Raw genomic sequence first — 24,377 nt, 5'->3', positions numbered from 1 at the left:
GGGGTTAGCCCGAAGTGATATAATGTATAGGCCTGTTGTGGTTCAGGGTCTTTCATCTTTCAGCTGCCTGCGTGCATGTTGGAGGTGCAAGATACCTGAGCGTGTAATATACATTTTTACCTGTGTTCATTGAATAAATCAGCACTGTTTTGAAGTTACTTGGACTGCCTCGTCTCTCAGAGTTAGCATGGTTAAAAGTACCGGGTACAACAATGGCAATATCACAGTTGTCGTTCTGTCAGGCAGTTAATTGGTTTGTCCGCCACTTATGTCGAAATGTAAAAACTGCAAGAACAATACTTTAGTAGTTTATAACAAAATGCCGGCAGAACTAGTGACATTCCAATAAGCCCCAGCTGTGCTTTGTATTTAGTACAAATTGTAAATGTTATCATGCCGACACATCAGACAAAGGTGGTGAACATGAACATTATACAGAGCAAAACTTCATGTTCCACTAGCTTCTACAAGTGGGTGCAGTCTCTCATTCAGCATTTCTTTTATCTGTTTATCTTGAACATGCATGTTCCTGGGGTTTACATTGCATATTCTAAGACAAATAAGGCAACGAAAGCTTTATGATTTTAACAAAGTTAAACAATAATTACTTTGTGAGCACAGTTGAAACTACAGCTCCCATTCAAATAAATAAAATAAAAAATAACAACAACAATCTCTTTTAAAGTAATTTGTTCATCTTTCTGGGTGTAATCTGTGTTGTCTACAAACTTTTACAACATCTGGTCTTGTTACTACAGGCATGTCTGAACTAACCATGACACCATGAATTGCTCATGGAATTGCCTCTTCTGTCAAACCATGACATGTAGCCTACCAACATCTGTGGGCTTATAGGAAATTATGTTTTGTTAGCTAAAAACATTCACATTTAAAAAAGAAGTTAACTTTCACCTGCTACACATCTAGTTTGAGCTCAAAGCACCAATGTGCCTTATTACAGTGCATCCTCACTTAGGCTCTAGACTCTTAAGGGGTTTTTCCATTATAGGAACCTGCCAAAACATGTCGTACCAAGTAATGCAAGTCACTTGTTTTGCGTTTGTTTCGACTAGGGTGCACCTGCTCTGGAGGTGTGTTCTGGGAGCTAAATTTTGTCACCCCTCAGGAGGTAGTACTAAAATCAAGTACCAGGACTGTGTTGGGGGAGGGGGTCTGTGCATGAGTAGCGGCCGGTGATTGGTTAAATGTCTGCATCTTCACACCTCAAGCATTAGCATTACAAGCACCATGTGTAAACACACAGCTGACTGCATGTGTGAGAGGGGAGCAGGCCCTCCCTCCTCTAAACAAAGACCAGCAGAGAGAAAATACAGTGGAAAAACAAAGCAGGGTGGCCCACAACAACCCAGAAGCTATGGTTTGTGATAGTTAAGGGAAGTATGGGGTGTACCACTCGTTAGGTTCCAATAGCAGAAAAGCATCAATAGTCTTGTTTAGCCTTTAAACCTCTTTTCACAGATAAGCAAACTAGATTCCTCACTCAAACACTTACAGGATGTAAAAGGATGCATATATTTCCAACACATATTCCTTGAAAAGTAGCTGTCAAAGGGAATCTATGCTAAGGAGTTTCCATTACCATTCACACTTCCCAAAACTTGCCCAAAGGTTAAAAGCATAAAGGTAAAGAAACCACCAGGAGTGTTAGGTCTTTTCTGAGTTCAGTAAGCTACTCACAGACTGAGAACATGTCTGAGCTGATTTCACCCACTGAACAGCTGAGATAGTTGAGTGGTTTCCTATAGGAACAGTTGAAGTACGCAGTGCTGGAGCTACTGAACATCATGGTGTCTGGACTGGGCACTTCACTGTTGTTCACGATGTTCCAAATCTGATTGCTGGCATTCTCAGCTACGTTCCACGTCATCTTGGTGCTCGGGTATCCACCATGTGAGGCACACGTCACCAGGCAGCCAAGGTTCTCACCATTACAGGACATTGTAACTGTAGGTTTGCTGTACCTGGCTACAAGAAAGAGAGACACAAAGAAAGTGGTCACTGTCAATCCGTAATGTGTAAACATTTCTGAAATTAAGAAATTAGGTTTGCATCATGCAAATTTTCAGTGATCATCAATATTTTTACCATTTTTAAATCTATGTAATTTTCACATACAGTATACTGTATATGTTAAAGAAATAAAAACTGGCCATTCTGCTGCTTAAATGTAGTCTATTTCATATTGTAGGCACTACCTTTGGTGGAAAAATTATTCATCACCTATTTAATTCTAACATAGTGTTTTAAGTGTTTAAAACCAAAACTCCTACTGTAGCAACCTAAAAACTAGAATTACCACTTTGCGGTTATATGCCTCTGCCAATCAGTCAAATTCATGGGTATAGGACAAATACAAGGTCACAGTAACCTTTGACCTTTGACCACCAAAATCTAATTAATTCATCTTTGAGTCTAAGTGGACATTTATGCCAAATGTGAAGAAATTCCCTTAAGGTGTTCCTAAAATACTGTGTTCACAAGAATGACACAGTTGCAAGGTTGCTGACCTTGACATTTGACCTATTGCAGGCACAGAGCCATAATTGGATCATTACATTGCATTTTTAAATGTTAACACACATACCTGTGACACTGAGGTGGATCTTACTCGATTCAGTATTTCCCTTGTCATTATAACTGATGATGCATTCATAGACCCCACTATGTGAGATGTTCAGTCCATCCATGTACACAGTTCTGTCACTGAGGTTCAATTCTGTGTTCTTCAATTTCATCCTTTCTATCGTATATTGTTTTCCAGTATCGTTATCTCCATAGTAGCCATTCACAAACAATATTGGTGATGTATCCTTCTGTAGGTAGAAAAACCGAATTGCCTTTTCTTTGGCAAAGGGGCAGTGAAAGGTCACATTTCCGCCAACCTCCCCACTGAGCTGAATCAAATCAGAGCCTTCTGAAAAAGAAAAGTACTGAAAGTAAGTAATGGAAGGAAGCCTTTGTGAAACAAAATCAAAGTGTCTTATTGGAGAAATGAATGCAAGATCTGGCAGGTATAAAACCAGAAACATTTGTAGGCTATTAAAAAGTCACACCTGTATTTATTTTATTCACAGGTAAATTGTGTTTCATACACATCTGTTTCCAGGTATGAACACCATCACCATTTAAAATATGTCTGAGTTGGTATCATTTTCATGAAGAACAGATTGTTTAGTTGATCAAATAAAAGTGTGGATAAAAAATCAATTACCTTTGTAATATCAAAAACAAACAAACAGTTAAGATAGGATTTGACAAAAGCTGGTTGGAATATTATTGAGTCAAGCCAAGAATGATTTATTATACTGTAAATTGTAAAACTAAAATGGTTTGTCATCTTGAAGCACAGCTATTCTTACTTTAGGGTGTGGGTGTGAAGGTCAGGGTTTTTTGTGGGTTTTTTGAGAATCCCACTTTATGACGCGGTAGTCTAATCTCAGTTCCTCTTCATCCTAGCTGACCATTAGGTTTAAAAGACATGACTAGTCCCTTTCGTTTTTTTCACCTGATTTAAAGGTTACAGTTTCAGAAGTGAGCTGAAGGTTTTACTTTTCATTATCACCTCGGATGTGAATGTTTTTGGCCTTCCTTGTAACTATCACACTCTGTTTAGTTTGTCCATCATGTGATTGATAGATTTTTAGTTGCTAACTTGTCTGAAGTTTGATGATGGGCAGGTAGCTAGCTGTTTATCGCTGTTGTTTCACGGGGAATGAGGATGACAGGACTGTGATATTAGGTTTATGGGCCTGTGAGGAATGATTAGACAACAGTGTTAGATATTAATAAATCAGTCAGATAATTATTAGACATTAATGTGTTGAATCAAATATATTAGTAATGCAATTTAGTAAGAATTAATGTCTGCTCTGTTTCAAGGTTGACCGATAGAATGTTGATTCTGAAAAGTGTACCTTGACACCAATTGTTTTCTTGTATTCATCCTGTGTTAGAATTATGTCTGAGTGAATGTTTTAGTTACGCACCACGTGACAACACACGCACACATCGAAATTCTTCATTTTTGTTATGACTAGTGCTCGAAGCATGCGGAGCATAAGATAAGAAATGGAGACATTGGACTGACTCCATCTCGTGATGTTTTGCATTCTTTCTATGTAAGGGGTTAGCCCAAAACTTATAAATGTATTAGGCTCTGTGCTTCCGGGACTCTTTTTTTCCAGCAGCCTGCCTGTGGATGTCTGGAGGAAGGAGCCACCCAGGTTGTGTTTTATAATTTTGCTTGTGGTTTAAATAAATCAGCACTAAAATGAAGAAAGACGGACTCCTTCCTTACTCAGATCTGTCCAATAAAAGAACTGGGGTATAACAACAGCTTAGAAAATATTCATACTTCTCTTCTTCCTAAATGTTACATCAGGAGATTGTTAGCCTACTAACAACAGCTGCACGGTAAATATGAAGCTATGGCCAGTAATTGGTTATCTTAGCTTCCCACAAAGACTGGAAACAGCGAAATCTCCTATTTTGGCTGTGGTTTACAGTCATTTAGCTAAAATGGTGTAACCTCCAACACTGTTGGTTTATCTTGTAATAAATTTAGTGTTGGTTCACTTATGTGCGACCAAGCATAGTACTGTGAAATGTCAGAATTGCTCACCCGTAACAGAGAAGGTGCATGTCATAATCCAAACCGGAGCCAGCAACCAGACAGGAAGCCATGAGTTCCTTGGAAAACAGAAGGAAGAATAATTATTTGTTTACATGATTGCCTAGGTAACACTGGGCCGTTACAGTAATACAAAGGGGTGCACTCAATTCAGCTGTATGAAAATGTGAGTATGTGTCTTTGTACAACCATCCAGAGTCGACTCCAATTTAGAGCAAAAGTGATAATAACTTCAGTTTAACAGTAGAGTGCTTAATCACATGTTCACCTGTTAGCTCTCAGGTCAGACTAATAAATGTTGAAAGAATATTTTTAGCTGTTTCCTGGCAATGTTTTGTGTTTGACTTACAGTAAGGCTACTTCCAATATCAATAGAGAAAGGGCATTTGAATCTTGACAGTAACACCGATCTTAGTAGTCTTTATTTTCATGACTGCATCACTGGCTGATGTATCTTAAATGTCTCACCCAAATAAAAATAACAATAAAATGTGCTGATGAGGGCTGGACTCCTCTAATGACTGTATATTTCTCCATTGTAATAAACATGATAGATACAAAGGGCAGACAATTTCATATTTCAAAATAATAATAACAAAAAGGAAAGCAGGAAGGGTACTTACAGAAAATAGTGTAGGTTGCAAATGGATGCCTGTTAAAAAAAACAAACAAGTTCATTGTTGTGATAGGATTGATTACATTGACATTTAACTGGGATTTTTTTTTTTACTGTTGCAAAACATCATTGATCAGCAAGAAATCACTAAAGTGGGAAGTTCACAGTAGAGCACTCATGCAATCAATGATGGTGCTGTTAGATATTAGTAATTATTAGACATGAATGTGTTGAATCTTGTGTTAGTAATGCAATTTAGTAAGATTCAAAGTCTGCTCTAGTCTGCTCTGTTTCAAGGTTAGAATCAGTGTTGATTCTGAAATGTGAGCTACAGTTACCACGACACCAATTGTTTTCTTGTATTCATCCTGTGTTAGAATTATGTCTGAATGAATGTTTTAGTTATGCACCACGTGACAACACACGCACACACACACACACACACACACACACACACACACACACACACACACGTAGAAATTCTTCATTTTAATTATGACTAGTACTCAAAGCATGTGGAGCATAAGATAAGAGAAGGAGATGTCGGACTGTCTCCATCTCGTGATGTTTTGTAATCTTTTTGTGTAAGGGGTTAGCCCCAAAAACTTAGAAATGTATTAGGCTCTGTGTTTCCGGGATCTCCTCTCTCCAGCAGCCAGAGTGTGTGTGCCTCTGGAGGAAGGAGCCACATGGGTTGTGTTTTTAAAGTGGTTTCACTTTAACCAGTTTCACACTAAACAACGTTTTGCAAATGTCAAGCAGTTCCCACATAAAAAATGTGTTTGCAGCTTATTTGATGCCAAAGCATCATAACCTATATAGTCTTGTTACCGTGAAGTAACATAGCAGGGCAGGTAACGATCGGTAAATTATATTACGTCATGTGGGAATCCCCAGTGTCTGAACCAATGATCAGTGCTGTAGCTGTTGGTGTTAAACTGTTGCATTTGAAGAGAACAAACGCAGTCACAGATGCCGTCATTCTGAGTCAATAGAACACACCCTGTATTGCTATCTACAGCAAGTGTCCCATTACCATGACCACAAAAATATGTTAATCAGTACATCAGCTATAACAAGGAAGCATTTCTCCCACATTTACCTCAACCTTAACATAAATTCATGATAGAAAATAAGAAATACTTCCAATATAATACAGGATAACATTAAAACCATAAACTGTAGCCTCAAAAATGTGGAATCAAAACCTCTGACAGTTAAAAAAAGCTCACACAAAGGTTGTAATGTACCTAATTTGGAGCTATTAACAGCCAAATAAGAGTCACAGAAATTAGCAAAAGTTAAAGATCTATTAAAATGACTAAATCAAAATTAATTAATAGTATAGAAGACATGATGCCTATTCTTTATTTTAGCCTCACAATGACTCAACAATGTCACATTCATTCAGGTGATTTTCACATTCCATCTGGTATCACGTTCTCTGAAACTACACGGACTATTTACAGTACTGTGGCTATCAGCCTTGGGAATTCCCTGTGATGTTGGTTCTGCTAGGAGAGCAACTGGAAAGGCAGTAATTCTGATACATTGTGTCCTGTATGTCAAGGTATTTCCCACTGGAACTCCTCTTTTATATCAAGGTCCTTCCTGTCGCAAATGTGATATTCTGTGAATTTGAATTTTCAGATTCAAAAGAAAGACCTTTTCTCAAAAGAGTGCAAGACTGTCTGCCTATGGGTAAAGTGAGAACAGGGCATAAGAAGGTGTGATACATTCTGACAGGTAAACAGATTCCACTGTCCCTTCATTCCATTCATTTGTCCTGTTACTAAAATAAAAACAGATGTTTTTTGTTCACCTGGGAATTTCCTGAAATTTTAGGTCACTCTTCTTGACTAACAAATGACATCAAAAATTCATTTCCTCATAAAATAGTCTAGATAAAGTAACCCATTTAAAATTTTAAAGGAAACATGGCTTTTCTTGTAGTAGTTTTTACACATCAATACTATACCATATGTACTAACTGAAAATAGATGGACATGTTCAGATCTTGTTTTCTGTAATACCACATACAAAGAAATAGAGAGCAGATTTCCCCAAGCAGGTACCAGGACTTACCCACTTCAAATAAACAGTGCAGTTATTGCTAACTGGGACTTTCCTTTAGTTTGCTGAACATTGTAAACACATTTTGGGTGTGTTCTTTCATGATAGAAGAACTGATTTTTTCACTGGGTGTGAAGGCTCAGTCATATATCTCAGACAATATTGTTTTGTTTTGTTTTCTGCTTGTGTATCGAGACCAAGTTTATTGTATGCCTTTGTACTCAACACAGAATTCACAAAAACTAATTACTAATTTTGTAGTATGCAAATTTAACAAGTTACTGGTGGTTTGAGAGAAGCCTATGGAGATTTACAGGGTAGTTGGGTGTCTGTGTGGGTGGATGTGTCAGTTCTTTTATTGGACAGATCTGAATAAGGAAGGAGTCTGTCCATCTTTCTTCATTTTAGTGCTGATTTACTTAATCAGTTTCACCCTAAACAACAATGCAGCAGGAGAGCATGATTTTATTTTATTTTTTTAGCTGCCACTGCTACTCAAGTTAAGGTCACTAATCAGGTTTATAAGTATTTTTAGACTCCACACATGGGTTAATTATATGGTTAGCTCACAACAGAGTCATATATAGTATATACTGGAAAACTCATAATCCCATAATAAGTCAAAGTTTAAGTGATTCCCATTCTTGTTAATACACTCATGATTCATAAACATCCTTCTGTCTTTGTCACAAATATTGTTATATACATAAAGCTGAGTAACTGTCCAGATTTTTTTTTTATCCGGTGCTCATATTTCCACATTTCCACAATAAGATAATATTGCAATTAGATTACTATTGCAGTAGATAAACATATTTGTCATATCCATGTAGGTCTTTATTTTTGGCTAAAACTTACTTAATTATTATGTTTACTGTTTCTCCTGAATACTATGATCCGGAAACTAAAACAGCTGCAGGGCGCTTGAAATCTTTTCCTTTCAAGACCATGAGAAAAACGCATACATACATGTGCAAATAGCGTTCTGCTGCTGAATTAGAAAGATATGTTAATACATAAAAGCTACTTTTTATATCAACATGTCATTGGATTATTGTCAAAATAATAGCCTTAATCACCCTTAATCACAAGAAAAATAATTAATTGTTTTTAGCTCAGAAAAGAGAACGAAAAGAGGCAAACCCCAGCTCTTACCATTTTGCTCTGTCTGCATGTGAAGAAATGAGAACGGCACTCCCTGATGAAGCTTTAATACTTTGTGGTGGGAGGAGCTGCATGAGTCATGAGCTGAAGTTCGTAGTTAATGATGACTTGCAACCACCATTCTAGAGTATGATTGCACAGTAACCTTCAGTGCAATACCTGCATATATATACCTTGTACAGATTATACAGACTTGTACAGGTCTCTAGTTCTTAAGTACTCAGTTTTATCCCTATTTATCTAATTTCAATGAACTTTCCTTTGTTGTCTGTATTGTTTACTGTCTGTTTATGCTGCTTTTTCTGCATTGTTTGCAAAACAGTATACTCGTCACATCTGGCTTGTGCGTAATACATCTGCTGCTAACCGGCTAACCACAGTGTGTTTCACATTCACATTTTGGTCTTTGTTCTTCTGTCATAGAGCATCCTTTCACTTCTGATTTTTGACCACTTTGTGTAATGAAATGAATACTGTAATGATTCATTTTATTATTCACTTAATTCCCGTTGATCACATCCAAAAGGTCAGATTCCCATCTTACTGAACTGACAGAACTGAACAGGACAGAATCTCTAACATATACAATTTAATTTTAACATTTATGTTAATATTTAATTAGGCTGTTGAGGAATAAGTTTCTGATGTTGCTTCCATGGTAGCTCAGTGAGAGTTTCTTTGCACTTTGGTAACCTTTTCATAGCTCCTTGTACTATAAGTTCTGTTCAGCTTTCATTAACCTCAGGATACTTTCCTCTGAAGTCAAGAAAAACTGGTTAGAAGACAAGCTTAAATGAAATGTTGCTGCTTTGTAGGAAATCACTTCTTACTGGGAAACCATGCCATTCCTGAATTTAGTCACAACTAAGGAAAGATACAGTCAATATGGATTTGCTGGTATTCCCCACGTGTATCCCTGAGATTACAGAAAAACACCCAAGGACTATCCAGCCGCCTCCTCACTTGCCCTTGATTAATCTCCAGTAGTCCCATTAAGCCTGTTGCAACACTTTTTGTATATCACTATGTATGTTTGTGGAGTATAATGGTAGTTTCTAGTAATATATAGTAACCAAGCTTTATGTATTGGATGTGAGGATATTAGAATTGTGATGTCCTGGCAAACTTTAAAACAACAATGAACTATAAAACAGATGACAAGGAATTACAGAACATCTTATGTATATGACCTAATGTTGATGTGAACACACACAGCCTAAGTGGTGAACAGGAATTTGCTGGCCAGTAACAGTATGTGGGAGGAAAGGCAAATCAATTCTCATCATTATTAATTTAAAACATGAAACATATTTTGCTTTGCGTACACCGTTTAGCTTACTACAAATTCCAATATATATTATTCCATAATTTTGGTATTTTCAGTATTACTTTACAATGAATAAATAAAATTGCATTATTTTAAACTAAAATAAAAAAATCTCAAACTGTTATTTTCAGCTAAAAATTCCTGATGTGACACAACCTCATTTACAAGCCACTAGACAACAGAAAAGGAAACGGGTGTCTTGTTCTTTCTCAGAGCAACCTGTGTGAGAAAAAGCCAAAAACAGGTCGACCGAGACAAATAAATGGCGTAAGTAAAGTGCGTAGGATTCAACTTCCGCTGTATCACGTGGTATAAAAGAGCGTAGTTGCTACCGGTAACCACGCAAGCATAATCTGGGAGAATACACACAGACACGAGCGTCAGATTGCTACAGCTTCTCTCAGTTAATTGAGTTACACAAATCTCTGTGAAAAAAACACAGCAACATTTGGTCGCAAACAGGTATGAAACCAAGAGTTCAATTAAGTTGCTGCCACGCTGAAGTCATGATAGTGAGCTAAAATGCGTAACTTCAATAGACAGAGGACGTGAGCTAGCGTTAGCTTGCTAGCTGATACGATTTCTCTTCTCCCATGGCCATTGCCCAGGTTAGCGATTATGCTGCACCGCGACATGTTTTAGTATTTTATATGCAAATAGATTAAGATGCGTGGACAGAAAATGATTGAACGCATGCCGGTGTAATAGACTAGTGCGTTAACGTTTCAGTGCTAGCACGTTTAAGATAGTTAGCTATTAGTTTACCAACGATTATCAGCACTTACAAAACTAGTCTAGTGCATTCGTCACAGATGCTAAACGTTACGTAAAACCTTTAAGGCGAAGTTACCATAGTTGGATAGACAGTATATCGGGAATGGCTAATATGGTCTAAAAGCTGTTCTTTTTTTCTTGTTTATTGGTCGGCAGAATATCAATATTAACGTTATATTACATATTAGGACAAATAATTAAACTACCCGAGGTTTAGCTGAAGATAGAACCCAGTTTGTACCTCTTTTGGGTTATCAGGCTTCAACTGGGACTCGCCCTGAAGCAGCAGTAACTAATCAGGCTCCATGGTGCTGTAACATGTATTAAAATGTGGACGGTTTGAAATAAGAAAACTGACAAAGCTACAAAATGACCTTTAGACTCAACAAGCAGATGTACCTGTTTTACACAATAACTACCATTAAGCCATATCATTTCTATAGTGTGGTTCTTTGCAATATTGCATTCTTCAGCTTTCTGACTGTCGCTACAATAGTTGCAGGTAAAAGATGCCCCATGGTTCAGGTGATGCTCGCAAGACGTTTATACTGACCACAACAGGAAACTTCTTTGGGATAAAGCCTCCTCTGTCCTTGGCTGACAGTTCAGAGCTCAATAACTTCTTGGACAATGGAAATGAATTTGTTCTATCCGTCAGTGGACATGGCAGCCACCTTCACTTGTCAAATAAGGTAACACAAATGCTGAATGTGTCATTACAGTGTTAAAAGATTTACCTTATGGCTCAAAGGGCAAAAGTCCTAAGCTTTACTCAGTGGTTGGTAATTGGTTAAATGGAAATTATATTTTAAAGGTAAACCATAATTCACAAATAAAAAGTCATATCAAAAATGAGATATTGCTTTAGGAAATGCTGTGTGTAGCACAGGTTATTGATTTCAAATATCAATGTTGTCTTTTTTTTAATGTATGCATTATATTTGAAAACAAACTGTTCATCAAAGTGCTAAATGTCATATGTTGACAATAAAAAACATTTTTGTTTATTTTTTATTATTTCATTTTCCTCTGACAGATTGCAGCTTCAGGGGACAGCAAAGAGAAGGTGTTGGTGTTCTTCAAGCTACATCCCACAGTGATCACTGAAGATAACCTTCACCAGAGCCTCCTGGTGTCATCCATGCTAGAGTCTCCCATCAACACCCTCTATCAGGCCATCAGACATGTCTTTGCACCTGTTCTGCTCAAGGTGAACCTGTGCTTGTGTAGTGAAGATTTCCATACACACTTCATCAAATAACAGTGGAAGATTCTGCTAGATCACATAGTCAACTCAAATTAACAGAAAATGTGAGGATATATTGTTTCTGAAACTACTGTTAAGAACATAATTCAAGTTAGAATTAGTGAGAACATTACCTAGAGAACTGAAAGCAAATTCCTGTTAAATATTGCAACACTATTACAATATATTCGTATTCCAATACTAAGTGCTTTCTCTTAAAGCTTTTGAGACATTTTTGTCGTCCAAATAATTTTGCCAGAAAAGTCAGAATTTTTCTTCTCTAAAGGATGATCACTGGTGTTCAGCATTTGACCCTAAGCTGGCAGGCCTGCTTAGTGAGCTGGAGTTTGGCCTGGGCACAGTGGTACGCCAGTCTGGAGTGCAATCCTCAGCCAAGAAGGGCCACACAGAGGAAGATGTTCTTGGTAGGTATAAATATAAATAAAATTAAGGAAATACTTAATCATCACAGTATAACACCAAGTCAGTTAAACTTTAGGGATATTAATCTGTTAATTTGGGAAGCACAAGTGATTGTGAATCAGTTTCATCTGTTTTGGTGCAAATGAAAGTGACAACAGGTAAAATGGAGAGGCAAAAGCAAGACAACCCCCCAAAAGGGAGTGGGTTTGCACATGGTGGCCACAAACAAATGCTCTCGCCTTATCCTTCCTGATTGATTCTTCTCAGGTTTTGTGTTTTGCTAGTGTTCCTGTCACTAATGGTATCATGAGGCAATACCTGCAGTCCAATCAGGTTGCAAAGGTAGTCCAGTGACTCCAAGATGGCACATCCACACGTGCAAACTGAACAGTCAGAAACAGACTCCATGAGGGTGGTGTGAGGCCCAACATTCTCTAGTGCAACCTGTGCTCACAGCCCAGCACCGTGCAGCTTGATAGGCAATCGCCAAAGAACATCAGAATTGGCAGGTCTGCCGTTGGCTCCCTGCTCACAGATGAGAGGAGATTCACACTGAGAACATGTGTGAGCCGTGAAAGCATCTGGAAACACTGTGGTGAATGTTATTCTGCCTGTAACATCATCAAACATGACTGGTTTGATGGTGGGTCAGTGATGGTCTGGAATGCCATATCCTTGGAGGGCTGCAGAGACCTCCATATCCTAGCCAATGGTACCCAGACTGATGTGAGGTACTGCAATGAAATCCTCAGAGCGACTGTCAGACATTATGCTGGTGCAGTGGGCCCTGGGTTTTCTCCTGGTGCAGGGCAATGCCAGGCCTCATGTGGCCAGAGTGTGTGTAGGCAGTTCCTGGATGATGAAGGCATTGATGCCATTGACTGGCCCTTACGTTCCCCTGACTTAAATCCAACTGAGCATCTATGTACCATTATGTATCAGTGCATCTGACACCACAAAGTAGCACCACACTGTCCAGGAGCTCACTGATACCCTGATCCAGGTCTGGGACGAGATGCCCCAGGACACCATCTGCTGACTCGTCAGGAGCATGCCCAGAAGTTGTTGGGAGTGCATACAGGCACGTGGACACACTTTTGAGTCACATTAGGAGTTGCTGTGATACAATTCAAGCAACTTTGATGAGCCTGTGATTTCAGTTTTTCACTTTGAATATCAGTGTGATTTTGACTACAGTCCTCCATGGGTTGATGATTTTGGTTTCCACTGACTGTGGTTATGTCATTTTGTTGTGAACAAAATATACAATGTACAGTACACTAGTAAATGATTTCAACTCGAATAATTTGTTAACGATCTGATATGTGATTCAGTGTTCCCTTAATTTTTTGAGTGGTGTATTTTTGCAGAAAGAAACACATGGGTTACGTCTGTAGTACCTACAGACTGAGCACAGCGGTAATAGAGGTTTTTCAGATAGGTGAATTCTGGGGGAGATAACATGCCAGTTTGCTAGTACAGTGTGTATGAAAGGAAGGTGTTTCCCATACGTGAATGTCCTTGGAAGAGTTGATCCTTACTGCTGAAAGTGGCCTATCAGGAAGAGGGAATAAGCATATGACTAATGATTTGCATTTGTTTATTTCATACTGGAAGTTGTATGATAAAAACAGGTTGTATCCTATCTAAAAACATAGGATAACTTGTGATTTTCCACTCTTTGCAGGCATCCTGACTCCCAATGATGAGTTCCAGTACTGGGCAGATCTCTCTGAGTCTGCAGAGAAGAACAGTGTGAGAGAAAGGGCGGCATACTTCACTGAACAATTTAAAGCCATACAGAAGGTATGCTGGCCTTTATGGCTGTCTAAATGAAAAAAATAAAATCAAATTAAAATGCAATTAGTTCATTTCCTGCATATTGTTTTTATGTGTATACAGGGTGTTTGTTGCTTAAATTAAAGTTATTAAGATGTACAGTGTGTTTCTGTGCTAAGCAGTAATTCCACAGATAAGAGACAGGCAATGCACTTTGCACAATATATTTTGGTACAGTTTGAAAATTCTAAGTATTACCATTTGTTTACGCACAGTTTTGACATTGATGTTTGTGGTGAACCAAATTAGAACTAACTAACATCCTGAATCATGTGTCTCTCTGTATTTCCACCAGGAGTATGGTGGCCTGGATGGTTTGTCTATGTCTGATGTTGTGGATTTGGTGGAACAGAGCAGAGACACTCTGGATGACGTTTGGAGGCAGACTGATTTTGAGACTTATCCGGAAACACGCATGGTCCGACTCATGGATGTTATCGGTGGGAGTCTTTTACAAACCAAAATCAGGAACTGAAAACAAACATTTGCTGAAAATGTTTTTACACTTTTATGTGACCTTTATGTTTCAATCTTTAGTTTCTGTGGTTGTTGATGAAATGCACATCTGTTGAAAATGGAAACCAACGTTTTATCAGTATACAGTACTGACTGTATATGAGTACATATTGACAATTAAATGTTGATTTATTAATAATGAGTGATGTTGCCTCTGACCTGAAAGAAACATTGTGTTACCTTCAACTAAAAGTTGTTGACTAGTTGTTTGACAATCTTTTGAATAACTATGAGTGCATGTGTAATTTTTCTATAAACTATATGTTTGTGCATCACCATGTGTCGGTGCTTCTGTGGTAATGTTGTCATCTTTCTTGTTTGCGTTTGTTTATGTCTAACTTGTACAAGGAGGAACCCTGGGAAGATGTGTCCAGAGGAAGCTGAGTGGTCTTAAAATTTTTGAAGAGCCATTTGTATCTATGAGAGAGAGCCTGAGAGTGAGCGTTGCCATCTGTGAGCAGTGGGTGCTAGCCTGCGAGCATCTGACTGGACAGGTAAAGGGAGAAAAAGAAAAAAGTCATGCACAAAACGGTTTCAAAAATCAAAACCTTTAACCTTTTTTCTCATGATTAAAAACCTCATTTAAAAACATATAAATGGAAATTTTATAATGAAAACCAATTTTCATTTTGTAAAAACACGCTAAAGGAAAGCGTCAGTTTGAATTGGATGAATATTGAAAACATTTAATTTTCTCAGGTATGGAAGAGGTATGCACCCCACCCCTGGAAGGGAAACAAGCACTCTCCACAAACCCTTCATAGCCTTGCAAAAAGACTGGATGAAGTAAGACGTGTTTTTGGTCTAGGGGCATGTGCAACATAAACAGTTTCTGTAGAACTGACCTTATTCATAAAGTGCATATTTCTCTTTTTTTCACATGGTGTGGTATAGTGGTTGGTTCTGAAAGTAGATTTGAATGTATCTTTTGGTTGTTTTTTCCCTGTTTGTGCATGCTTGTAATCAACCAGGCATCACATTTAAGAGGAATTTCCATTTGAAACCAGAGTAAAGATGAAAAAGTGAACCATTAACAGATTAATAGTGTCTGATCTCTTGATGTTTTTTTCAAGTCTCCTTAAAATACTTTGTTTTTATACAGCATTGTTAAATTACTCAGTAAACACATTTTGGTCCAGAAAATAAGCTATTCACAATGGACTACAGCAAATTGTGAACCTTTGTGGACTTAGAGGGGCCTTTGGAATAGGACATCATTTGAAATTCATACCATGGGTTGAGGCCTTGAACTAAGACTCAGCCTTTTGTAAACCATCTTCCCTTTGTAGCTGTTTGTCCAAATGATAGTGTTTGAAGGCCATGATCATTGCCTTGTTACCTCTTTACTTCATAACAGACAAATGTCACATACATACAGATGCCTCTTTTCTCTTTATAATAAATCCTTTGTGGGTGGAATGTTAAGTGTGGGATCTAATATTTGGTCTTTTGGCATTTTTTATTAACAGTTTTAAGTGTCAGTTTCCCTTATTTAAGGACATCTCTATTGTTTAGAATCCTCCACATTTAAATGTGGAGTCTAGGTATGTCTCACATTACTTACATATACATTTTCACAGAATTTTGCTACAGTGTCATTGTTAGTCATATTGGTAACTTCTGAAAGCCTGATAAACAAATACATAAATAAAACAGTGGACATACTGTAGATAGCATGTGAATAAACTCTGCCTGTTTGTTTCTGCCAGGTGGTTAGTCTACGTATGGTTCATGAGAAACTGCTGCGTTTGCTACCAGGGGGAAAGCAGCAGGCTCTGACTGCAGATCGTGTGTTTGAACCTTTCTCAGGACTCAACCCTCTGCATTACAACCCCTACACGGAGGTTAGTTGTAAGGACTTTGTGTGCACGTATATAGAGATGGGTGACAAATTAAAGGTAAAAACCTGAATAAATGAGTGGAGAAACATAATCAGAATGCTCCACTTGTCCTCTTAAAGGCAAGACAAGTTTGTTTATGTAGCACATTTTCATACACATGCAAATACAAATTAAAGACAACAATTACTTTTCAAAGTAGCAACATGCAAGTGTAGAGACATAGTACTTTAGGATAGCTGTGGCAGACTGTGGACTCTCACTGTTTTCATTATACTTTATACCCCCTTACGTCAGTCTACCCAATACTAACCACTTAAACATCAGAGGCAGTCATACTTTCTTCTGGAAATCTGACATACAGTGTATTAGTGTCTATATAGTCAGCTAAACAGCACAATGAAGTCCATTGGTCATTGATTAATGGAAGAAAGATAAGAGTAGATAAACCCCAAAACTGTGTGGAGTAAGAATATATTCATTAAAAGAGAAGTCACTGCAAATCAGTTCAGCTTTTTTGAGTAATCAGCTTTATCCTTTGATGAAACAGTTCTATCCTGCAGTCACCTGATCTCAACTCACTTGAACAGCTATAGGAGATTTTGGGCCAATGTTTTCGACAGCGTCTCCACCACCATCATCAAAACACCATGTGAGAGAATATCTTTTGGAAGAACGGTGTTCATCCTTCCAGTAGAGTTCAGAGACTTGTAGAATCAATGTCAAGGAGCACTGAAGCTGGCACGTGGTGGCCCAGTACCTTACTGAGACATTTTATGCTGGTTTTTCCTTTAATTTGTCGCCTGTCTGAATGTATATGTATGTATGTATGTCAGCCAGCGTCAGACTTCTTAATTACTTTGCTTGATCTTCCTCTTTCCTCTGCTTTGTAAATTGTTGCCTTCACTGAGGCAGGATATGTGTGTAGGTTTTCGCTGTTTGGCTGCTTGAGCTCAGAATGGACAGTCAGCTCTGCCTTACTGCTCCGACTCAGTGCTTACTAGCTACCTTGAGAGTGTTTGGCTAATGACTGTTGAAAATATTCCACCAGCCTCATCTCAGATTGACTTTGATTCTGTATGTAAGCACATGTTTGGCAAACTTAGAATGCAGTAATGGTTATTTGGACATTTTAAGTTGCTCTATACTCTATGCAGTCCATTTAGGGAAGGGTGAAAGATCCCTCTAACTTCTTTATATCACTGAATCTGCATTGTTAGATGCTCAAAGTATGACTGTTGTATGTCTTTATAGCCTCTTTGGAGAGCAGCTGTGGCTCAGTTTGACCGCCTAATAGCTCCGTCAGAGCAGGAGGTCGCTGGGAGACTAAAGAGCTACATTGCTGATGTGCAGGACAACCCGCAACAGGTTGTGAAACATGCTACTTCAGCTCAAGTTGTAAAATATTGTGTGTGGATATGTTTTGATGTGTTAACTTTTGGCTGTGGATTTGTTTGTTCTTTAGCTGTTGCAGGTGTTTCAAAAGCACAAAGAGCTGATCAGACGTTCCACCATCAGCAAAGAACTTCAGTCAGAGAGAGAGACCTTACTGGCCATACTACTGGACTACAACAAAGGTAGACAATTCTGTCTTAAAGCACTTCTGTTTGTTTAGGTATCAGATATAATGTGACAGTGGGTTGTTTGGAGAAGAGAGCAGAATTTATAACATTTGAATAAGCCCATTTCATGTGTTCATCTTCTTTAGTCTAGGTGCTAAATGGACTCCTTAGTTTTAGATGTGTCTACACAGAAAGCATTTCAGCCTTTTTTTCAGTAGTCTGTCTTATACTCATCTGATGGATGCATGTAAATATGGCCTGAATATATAGTTTTATCTCTAATGCTCCCCAGGGGAGGCAAAGAAACAGTTTGAGGTGAAAGGGACAGGTGCATGCTGGTCTGAATACAACAGGAAGTTAGTTCCAGTAATTTTGGCCTGATGATGTGCCTTTTTTATTAACATGGTCAAGGCTGATGCACAGCTCCTGGGTCCCTTCAATGTACTTTAAAGCTTAGCATCCAAATGCTGCAATTGGAGTTTGTGTTCCCCTTTAGCATCCAAATGCTGCAATTGGAGTTAAAAATCACATACCTTCCCTGAGTCATAACTGTGTCGCATCTAAACTCGGATACAATGCACATATTTTTACTTTTTTTTTTGATACATGGCTTAATTTTTTTCTGAGGGGCAGACCACAGTGTCAGACTTTGAAAGCCCCTGGTCCAGACAATATATGTACATTTCAAAAGAATTAGATTTATTGATATCAAATATTTTTTCTGTAGTTAATAGAGTTGTGCTGGGAAAGTCACTGTTGTTTTTATCTTCATCTCACTGCTGGTTTTTCTTAGGTTTGAAAACTGACTTTGAGAATCGTTGCCATGGAGGCCCTGGAGACAAGTCTGGGCCCCTCATTGGCAGGAATCTTCCAGAGGTTGTAAACAAAATCGTCTGGGTCCGACAGCTGATACACAAGGTAACTGAACGCATGCTCACATGGTCACATATACAGTATGTGGCAGACCACCAAATAGCACGAACTATCAGGTTTGTCATTGATTTCCCATTCAAAATAATGACTGTTATCAGATAATTAGCTTGCAGATTTTTGCTGATGTTACAAATATAAATGATCCATATGACAGTGACAGCAAAAATAATGGTTTGTCATTATTTATTTTTCTTGTATATTTCTTTTCTTGCATTCCTATGTTAGCTGGAGGACTCTGTCCGCATAGCCGAGGCTTTGCTTCCAGACCTGTCTGGGTTCAAAGGGTTTTTGCATTTCTGTGATGACCTGCTTGAAGTTCTGAGGGCATATGAACAGGAACAGTTTGAGGACTGGTCAAGGGATATACTTTCTGGACTGACTGACCCAAAGTCAGGGATCAGGTTGGAAACAGTGCACCCTGTGTCGTGGACTAATAAGACAAGTTTAGAGCAACACTGAATTTTACGTTAATTTTAATTGAAACCATTGAGGGTATTTATGCATGTCTGTTGTCTAAACAGTGTCTTAGATATACAACATACATACATTTTATTGTTAAACTCTTTTTCATTAGTGAATACTATATACAGTATATTGCTTTTTCTTTTTCATGTTCATCACCTCATTTAGCACAAAACAAGGGCAGTCCTGTTGGAATGGGTGTTGGTTTGAGTGGATGCTGTATCTCGCCTTTAACCAACGTGACTGTCTCCCTCTGTTACTGTAGTCTCCAAGCCAGTGACCGCGTAATGAACCTGGACCATGTAGATGGCCGCCTAAAGATCCAGTACTCAGACAGACTTGTCATTCTGCTCAGGGAGGTCAGGCAGCTCTCTGCCCTGGGTTTTCCCATCCCAGCCAAGATACAGCAGGCTGCCAACACAGCAGACAAATTTTATGGACAAGCCATTGTTCTAAAACAGGTCTGAGAATAGGTCAAGACACACACAAACATGTTCATTTATTTATTTTTGTTATTCTTTGTCTCATGCTAATATTGTAACAAAGTGTTACCACATTGTAGGTGACCCATTTCTACAACACCATCGACCAGCAGATGATTCCCTCTCAGAGACCTATGATGCTTAATCTTGCCCTGGCCTTTGAACAGGTCATCAAGGTATAACACACAACTGGAATCAAATTAATACAGCAACATATTTCACATTTGCTTTCAACTTACCTGCCACCTTTATGTCTATCACTGGAGGTGACCTTTCTCCTTTTCTTTGTCAGAATCCTCGTTCTCAGTCAAAAGAATCGGGTGGTAAACTGCAGATCACCTGGGACAACCCCAAAGAGTTGGAAGCTTACATAGCCAAGCTGCAGTCTGTTGCTGAGAAACTCTCCACTGAAAACAGGAAGTTACGCAAATGGCACACTGACTTCATTGACAAGGTTGTAGCATGCAGTTACATTTTTACTTCACTTAATTTACTGTATGATTGATTCCAGAGCAAGATAGCACAAATTAAAATAAATTCTTGTGACCACATGACCACATTTTTTTAGATTAGTAATGTAGGTCTTGCTTTTCTATGTATTTGGTTGTGCACTTGTGGGTACATTTCTCAGGTGGTGACCTTGATGAATGTGGACCTACTGAGACATCAGCAGCGATGGAAGGATGGCCTTCAGGACCTCCGTACTGGTTTTGCCACTCTGGACGCTCAGGTATCAATTCAGAAGCATATGTGTCTTTGCTGCTGGCCTTTGTTTAATTTTTATCTATTTATATTTACAGAATAAGTGATTTCTATATCCGTGACTTGAATGTAAATATTTGGACCAAGAAAGGTTGCTAGGGAGCTTTGTGGTTATCGGGATTATCATTGTAAATAAGCACCAAATTATTTTAGTTCCCTTTACTAAGCTTGTCATTAGATGTACACAACCTGTACAACAAATCATAATGATCTTCTTTGGAAAGCTAATACATGTATATGTGTATAGGGCTTCAGGTCTGATGACATGCGGGCGTGGCGTCAGCACTGGAACCATCAGTTGTACAAGGCTCTTGAACACCAGTACCAGATGGGACTGGAAGCTCTGAACAAAAACCTGCCTGAAATACATGTAGACCTCACTTTCAAGTCAGTACACACTTTTTCCAGTTATTCAACTTTCTATCTCACTCAGTCTCTTTGCACATTTCATCTCTCTCTCTTCCTTATAATGCCATTAGCGTGGGTTGTCAACTTTTTCTGATCCTCTCACTTGCTTTCAATGCTTTCCCCTTATTATGAACTGCTAACACTGACTTCTGACTTTCTTTCCCAACCACATAGTTCTTAAGTAAGAATTTCATTTTACAGGGAAATGCGTTTCCTGACTGTGCACGTGACAAACACTTTGACCTTATGCATGTCTGTGTCATATTTCTCCTTTTGATTTTCCATCTTTCTCTTTTTTCTCTCTCCTACAAAGAGATGATTGATTAGTGTGGATTAAATAATAAAATGTACCTTTTTCATTTCTTCTGTCCTTCTTGTGGCTAGGCAAGGCTGTTTGCAGTTCCGTCCTCCGTTTGAGGAGGTACGAGCACGCTATTTCCGAGAGATGAAGCGCTTCATCTCAATCCCAAACCAATTCAAAGGGGTCAGTGCCCAGGGAGAGGAGCTTATCTTCACCATCATGATTGATAGAAATGCCTCCGGGTTCCTCACCATCTTCAGCAAGGCTGAGGACCTCTTTAGCCGCCTGCAGGCTGTACAGCACAAGTTCAAGGTGCCTAAATAGATGATTTTTATATTTATGATTATGAGAGTGATCATTATTTACCTTCCTATAAAAAGCCTTGGTATAATGACAAGAGTTGGTAAGCAGTTGCTTTGTTGGGTAATCGCTATACAAAATGAAACCATTATAATTAATTGCATTCTGTGGCAAACATGCTATTGTTTGACACTAGAGTTGATCTGAGCCTCAGAAGTCAACATTTTAAAAAGTTATCATTAGTTTGCTCTAATCAGTTTTTAGTAACCTTGTGGCTTTACTGATGCTGTGTTACAACAATGATCCGTGTTATTTAACATGAAGGCTTAACCTTTTTTCACCTTTTGCTCATTGAAGCATGAGATGCCTGAATTAGTCATGCTTCTTTATTTACATACTGAAGCTTTATTAATTTCACTGTCAGCAATGTCCCCTTCATACTACCTTGACAGAATAGTGAGCACAGTTGTCCCTTTTGTCTGCAGCCATGTATGTCTAAGTCATAGGGGAAACCCTCAGCCAACACCAGACCTCTCTTTAGGTTCTCTCTCTTTTTTTTTTTTTGTTTTTATTTAATCATCATGTCTTCTCATTTACCTGCAGTTCCTGTCATGATGAAAATCACACATTCAGGAACAATTACACCTAACCTCACTATAATTCTGGATGAATATACGTGCTTGTGTTTGTGTGTGTATTGTAGGAGTGGGTGGTTCTAGGCCAGGTGGATTTAGAGAAGTTAGTGGAGAAGCATTTGAACTTCATGCAGGACTGGGAGAGAAACTTCAAGGCCCTGAAAGTGCGGGGGCAAGAGTTAGAACGTCTGCCCAGGTACATATCACACATAATAAGAAAAGGTACTGTAAATATAACAAGGTTATACCTACTAGATAGAAAAGAAAACATATCTGATATATTTTCTCAAGGGCACTGTTAAAAATGTTACTTAATTTAGCTGTATTAAATACATATTCATTTCAAAGCTATGTACAAACTCCACAACACCAGTGTGTCTAAGATTTAACCAGGATAGTCACAATCACCTATTTAAGATATAAAAAAAACAGATCACTTGTTCTGAGTAAATGATTAATGAAGCTTGGTCACATTTTATCAGCACGTTTGGTCTGCTAACATAGGTGACAATGTAACAGCAGTTAAGGAACAGGCATCAAATGTTACATTGAGTAGTACTAATGATCTATTTCACATACTTGTTTTTTTAAAGCTAATACTCCTCTTCTTAACCATGGTTCTGAGAATTCTTTGGCAAACTTTTAAGAAAAGCCCCACTTGTTATTTTTTGTTGGCTATGAATCAGTTTAATAGATGCCCTTCTTTCTTTGTAGCTGTCATTTTTCCCTGGCAGGATTACATTCACCTCTTATTAGTTCTTAAGGTCTAAGGTCATAAATTGAAAAAGAAAAATTGCACCCTAACACTTGAGATGCAGGCACTGATCCTGTCCTTCTGCTTCTGTCAGTCAGGAGAAGGTAGACTGTATCACAGTCAACTGTGAGCCAGTAAAAGCTGCAATCGAGGACCTGATGCAGAGGCTGTTTGACATGCTGCTCTTATCACTCAGAAAGTCCATACAAGGTAAAGGCAGGCGCCTGGGTTTACTTCCTACTTGCTCAGTTTTATTTTTTTGATAGATATCTTTTCACTGAACTCACACAAGCCAGATATTGTTTTCCCATTTTCCATTTCTTTTTATGGTTTATTTCAGTTTTGTTTTTCATTCTTTCGCCCCAGTGACATCCCCTTTACTCTTAACTTCTCTTTTCTCTTTACCTTTCTCTGTGTGTGTGTCTGTGTCTGTGCCTTTCCCTTTCTTTCAGGCCACACGCAGGCCATAAACAGTTTTGTATCAGAGTCAATGGAGGCTTTGTCCATTCGACCAGAAAGTATGGAGGAGATTGCTGCAACCAGGGGAAAATATAGTGAGATACTAGCCCACAAACCTGAAGTAAGACAGACATACTCCTGAACTCTGGCTCTGAGTAATTCTTGAATAATAGTGCTTATACTTGAGGTCTGTACACATAGGTCTCCCCTGCCCCTTTATTTATGCAGGTGATTTAAAATACAGTTTTTGACTTTGTTTCTTTCTTAACTTTGATTGAGGGAGTTGTTTCCACTCACTATGTAAATTATGTTAGCCACTACTGTTAGTAGCTTGGCAGGTATATTCGTAAGTACTTGTGTATTTATGCTGCATGTGTTGTTATATTTCTGATATTTGATTTATGTTTGACATGGCATGGAAGGACTAACTACCTGTCTATATGGGTGTGTATAGATCCTACCTCAATTCCAGTGTGCTGAGGAGAAAAATCGCTTGCTGCGAGCAGTGGCTGGTGCAGGCCTGGATTCACTGTCCTCTCTCAGAGCCAAGTGGGACAAACTGGAGCTTGTCATGGAGAGTCACCAGCTCATGATCAAAGAACAGGTGATGCACACTCACAAACACATACTGCACATGTTGGGTCATTGTGTAAAAACTTATTATCACACACTTTCTGTAACAGCATTTTTGCTACTTATATAAAGTCTTTTAACTCTTCTGTTCTAATTCTCCTTCCTTTCCTTTGTCTATTTACCCCAATTACCCATCCTTTCTGTCTGTGGCTGTGTTCTTGCACTGGTCCCTTTTTTTTGATCTGTTCCCCCCTTAGGTGGAGGTAATGCGAAGTAATG

The 24,377-nt window shown here is 38.5% G+C and overlaps 2 protein-coding genes across 2 annotated transcripts in view; one reads left to right on the top strand and one right to left on the bottom strand.

The window, feature by feature from the left end:
• The window catches only part of LOC109971590 (uncharacterized), a 10,830-nt gene extending 2,304 nt beyond the window's left edge, over nt 1-8,526 (bottom strand). Inside the window, exons 1-5 of the mRNA XM_020619940.1 lie at nt 8,496-8,526; nt 5,275-5,303; nt 4,643-4,710; nt 2,606-2,935; nt 1,699-1,986 (exon numbers count right to left, since the gene is read on the bottom strand). Of these exons, the coding sequence (XP_020475596.1) occupies nt 1,699-1,986; nt 2,606-2,935; nt 4,643-4,710; nt 5,275-5,303; nt 8,496-8,498 (718 nt within the window). The 5' untranslated portion in view covers nt 8,499-8,526. The remainder of the gene's footprint in view (nt 1-1,698; nt 1,987-2,605; nt 2,936-4,642; nt 4,711-5,274; nt 5,304-8,495) is intronic.
• A 1,637-nt stretch (nt 8,527-10,163) lies between these two features.
• Nucleotides 10,164-24,377, top strand: part of dync2h1 (dynein cytoplasmic 2 heavy chain 1) — a 140,551-nt gene continuing 126,337 nt past the window's right edge. The window contains 25 exon segments of the mRNA XM_020619983.1: nt 10,164-10,293; nt 11,102-11,297; nt 11,642-11,815; nt 12,138-12,276; nt 13,962-14,080; nt 14,409-14,553; nt 14,978-15,123; nt 15,329-15,415; nt 16,339-16,473; nt 17,722-17,835; nt 17,933-18,044; nt 18,823-18,947; nt 19,188-19,363; nt 19,690-19,885; nt 19,987-20,082; nt 20,199-20,360; nt 20,538-20,636; nt 20,916-21,055; nt 21,461-21,689; nt 22,381-22,508; nt 23,161-23,276; nt 23,519-23,646; nt 23,980-24,129; nt 24,356-24,374; nt 24,377. The exon segment at nt 24,377 is cut by the window's right edge and continues 177 nt beyond it. Of these exon segments, the coding sequence (XP_020475639.1) occupies nt 11,115-11,297; nt 11,642-11,815; nt 12,138-12,276; nt 13,962-14,080; nt 14,409-14,553; nt 14,978-15,123; nt 15,329-15,415; nt 16,339-16,473; nt 17,722-17,835; nt 17,933-18,044; nt 18,823-18,947; nt 19,188-19,363; nt 19,690-19,885; nt 19,987-20,082; nt 20,199-20,360; nt 20,538-20,636; nt 20,916-21,055; nt 21,461-21,689; nt 22,381-22,508; nt 23,161-23,276; nt 23,519-23,646; nt 23,980-24,129; nt 24,356-24,374; nt 24,377 (3,119 nt within the window). The 5' untranslated portion in view covers nt 10,164-10,293; nt 11,102-11,114.

This window comes from Monopterus albus, unplaced genomic scaffold (genome assembly GCF_001952655.1).
Source record: "Monopterus albus unplaced genomic scaffold, M_albus_1.0 scaffold229.1, whole genome shotgun sequence".
Classification (NCBI taxonomy): Eukaryota; Metazoa; Chordata; class Actinopteri; order Synbranchiformes; family Synbranchidae; genus Monopterus; species Monopterus albus.
The sequence above is the reverse complement of the archived record's forward strand: the minus strand, read 5'-3'. Positions and strand labels throughout refer to the sequence as shown.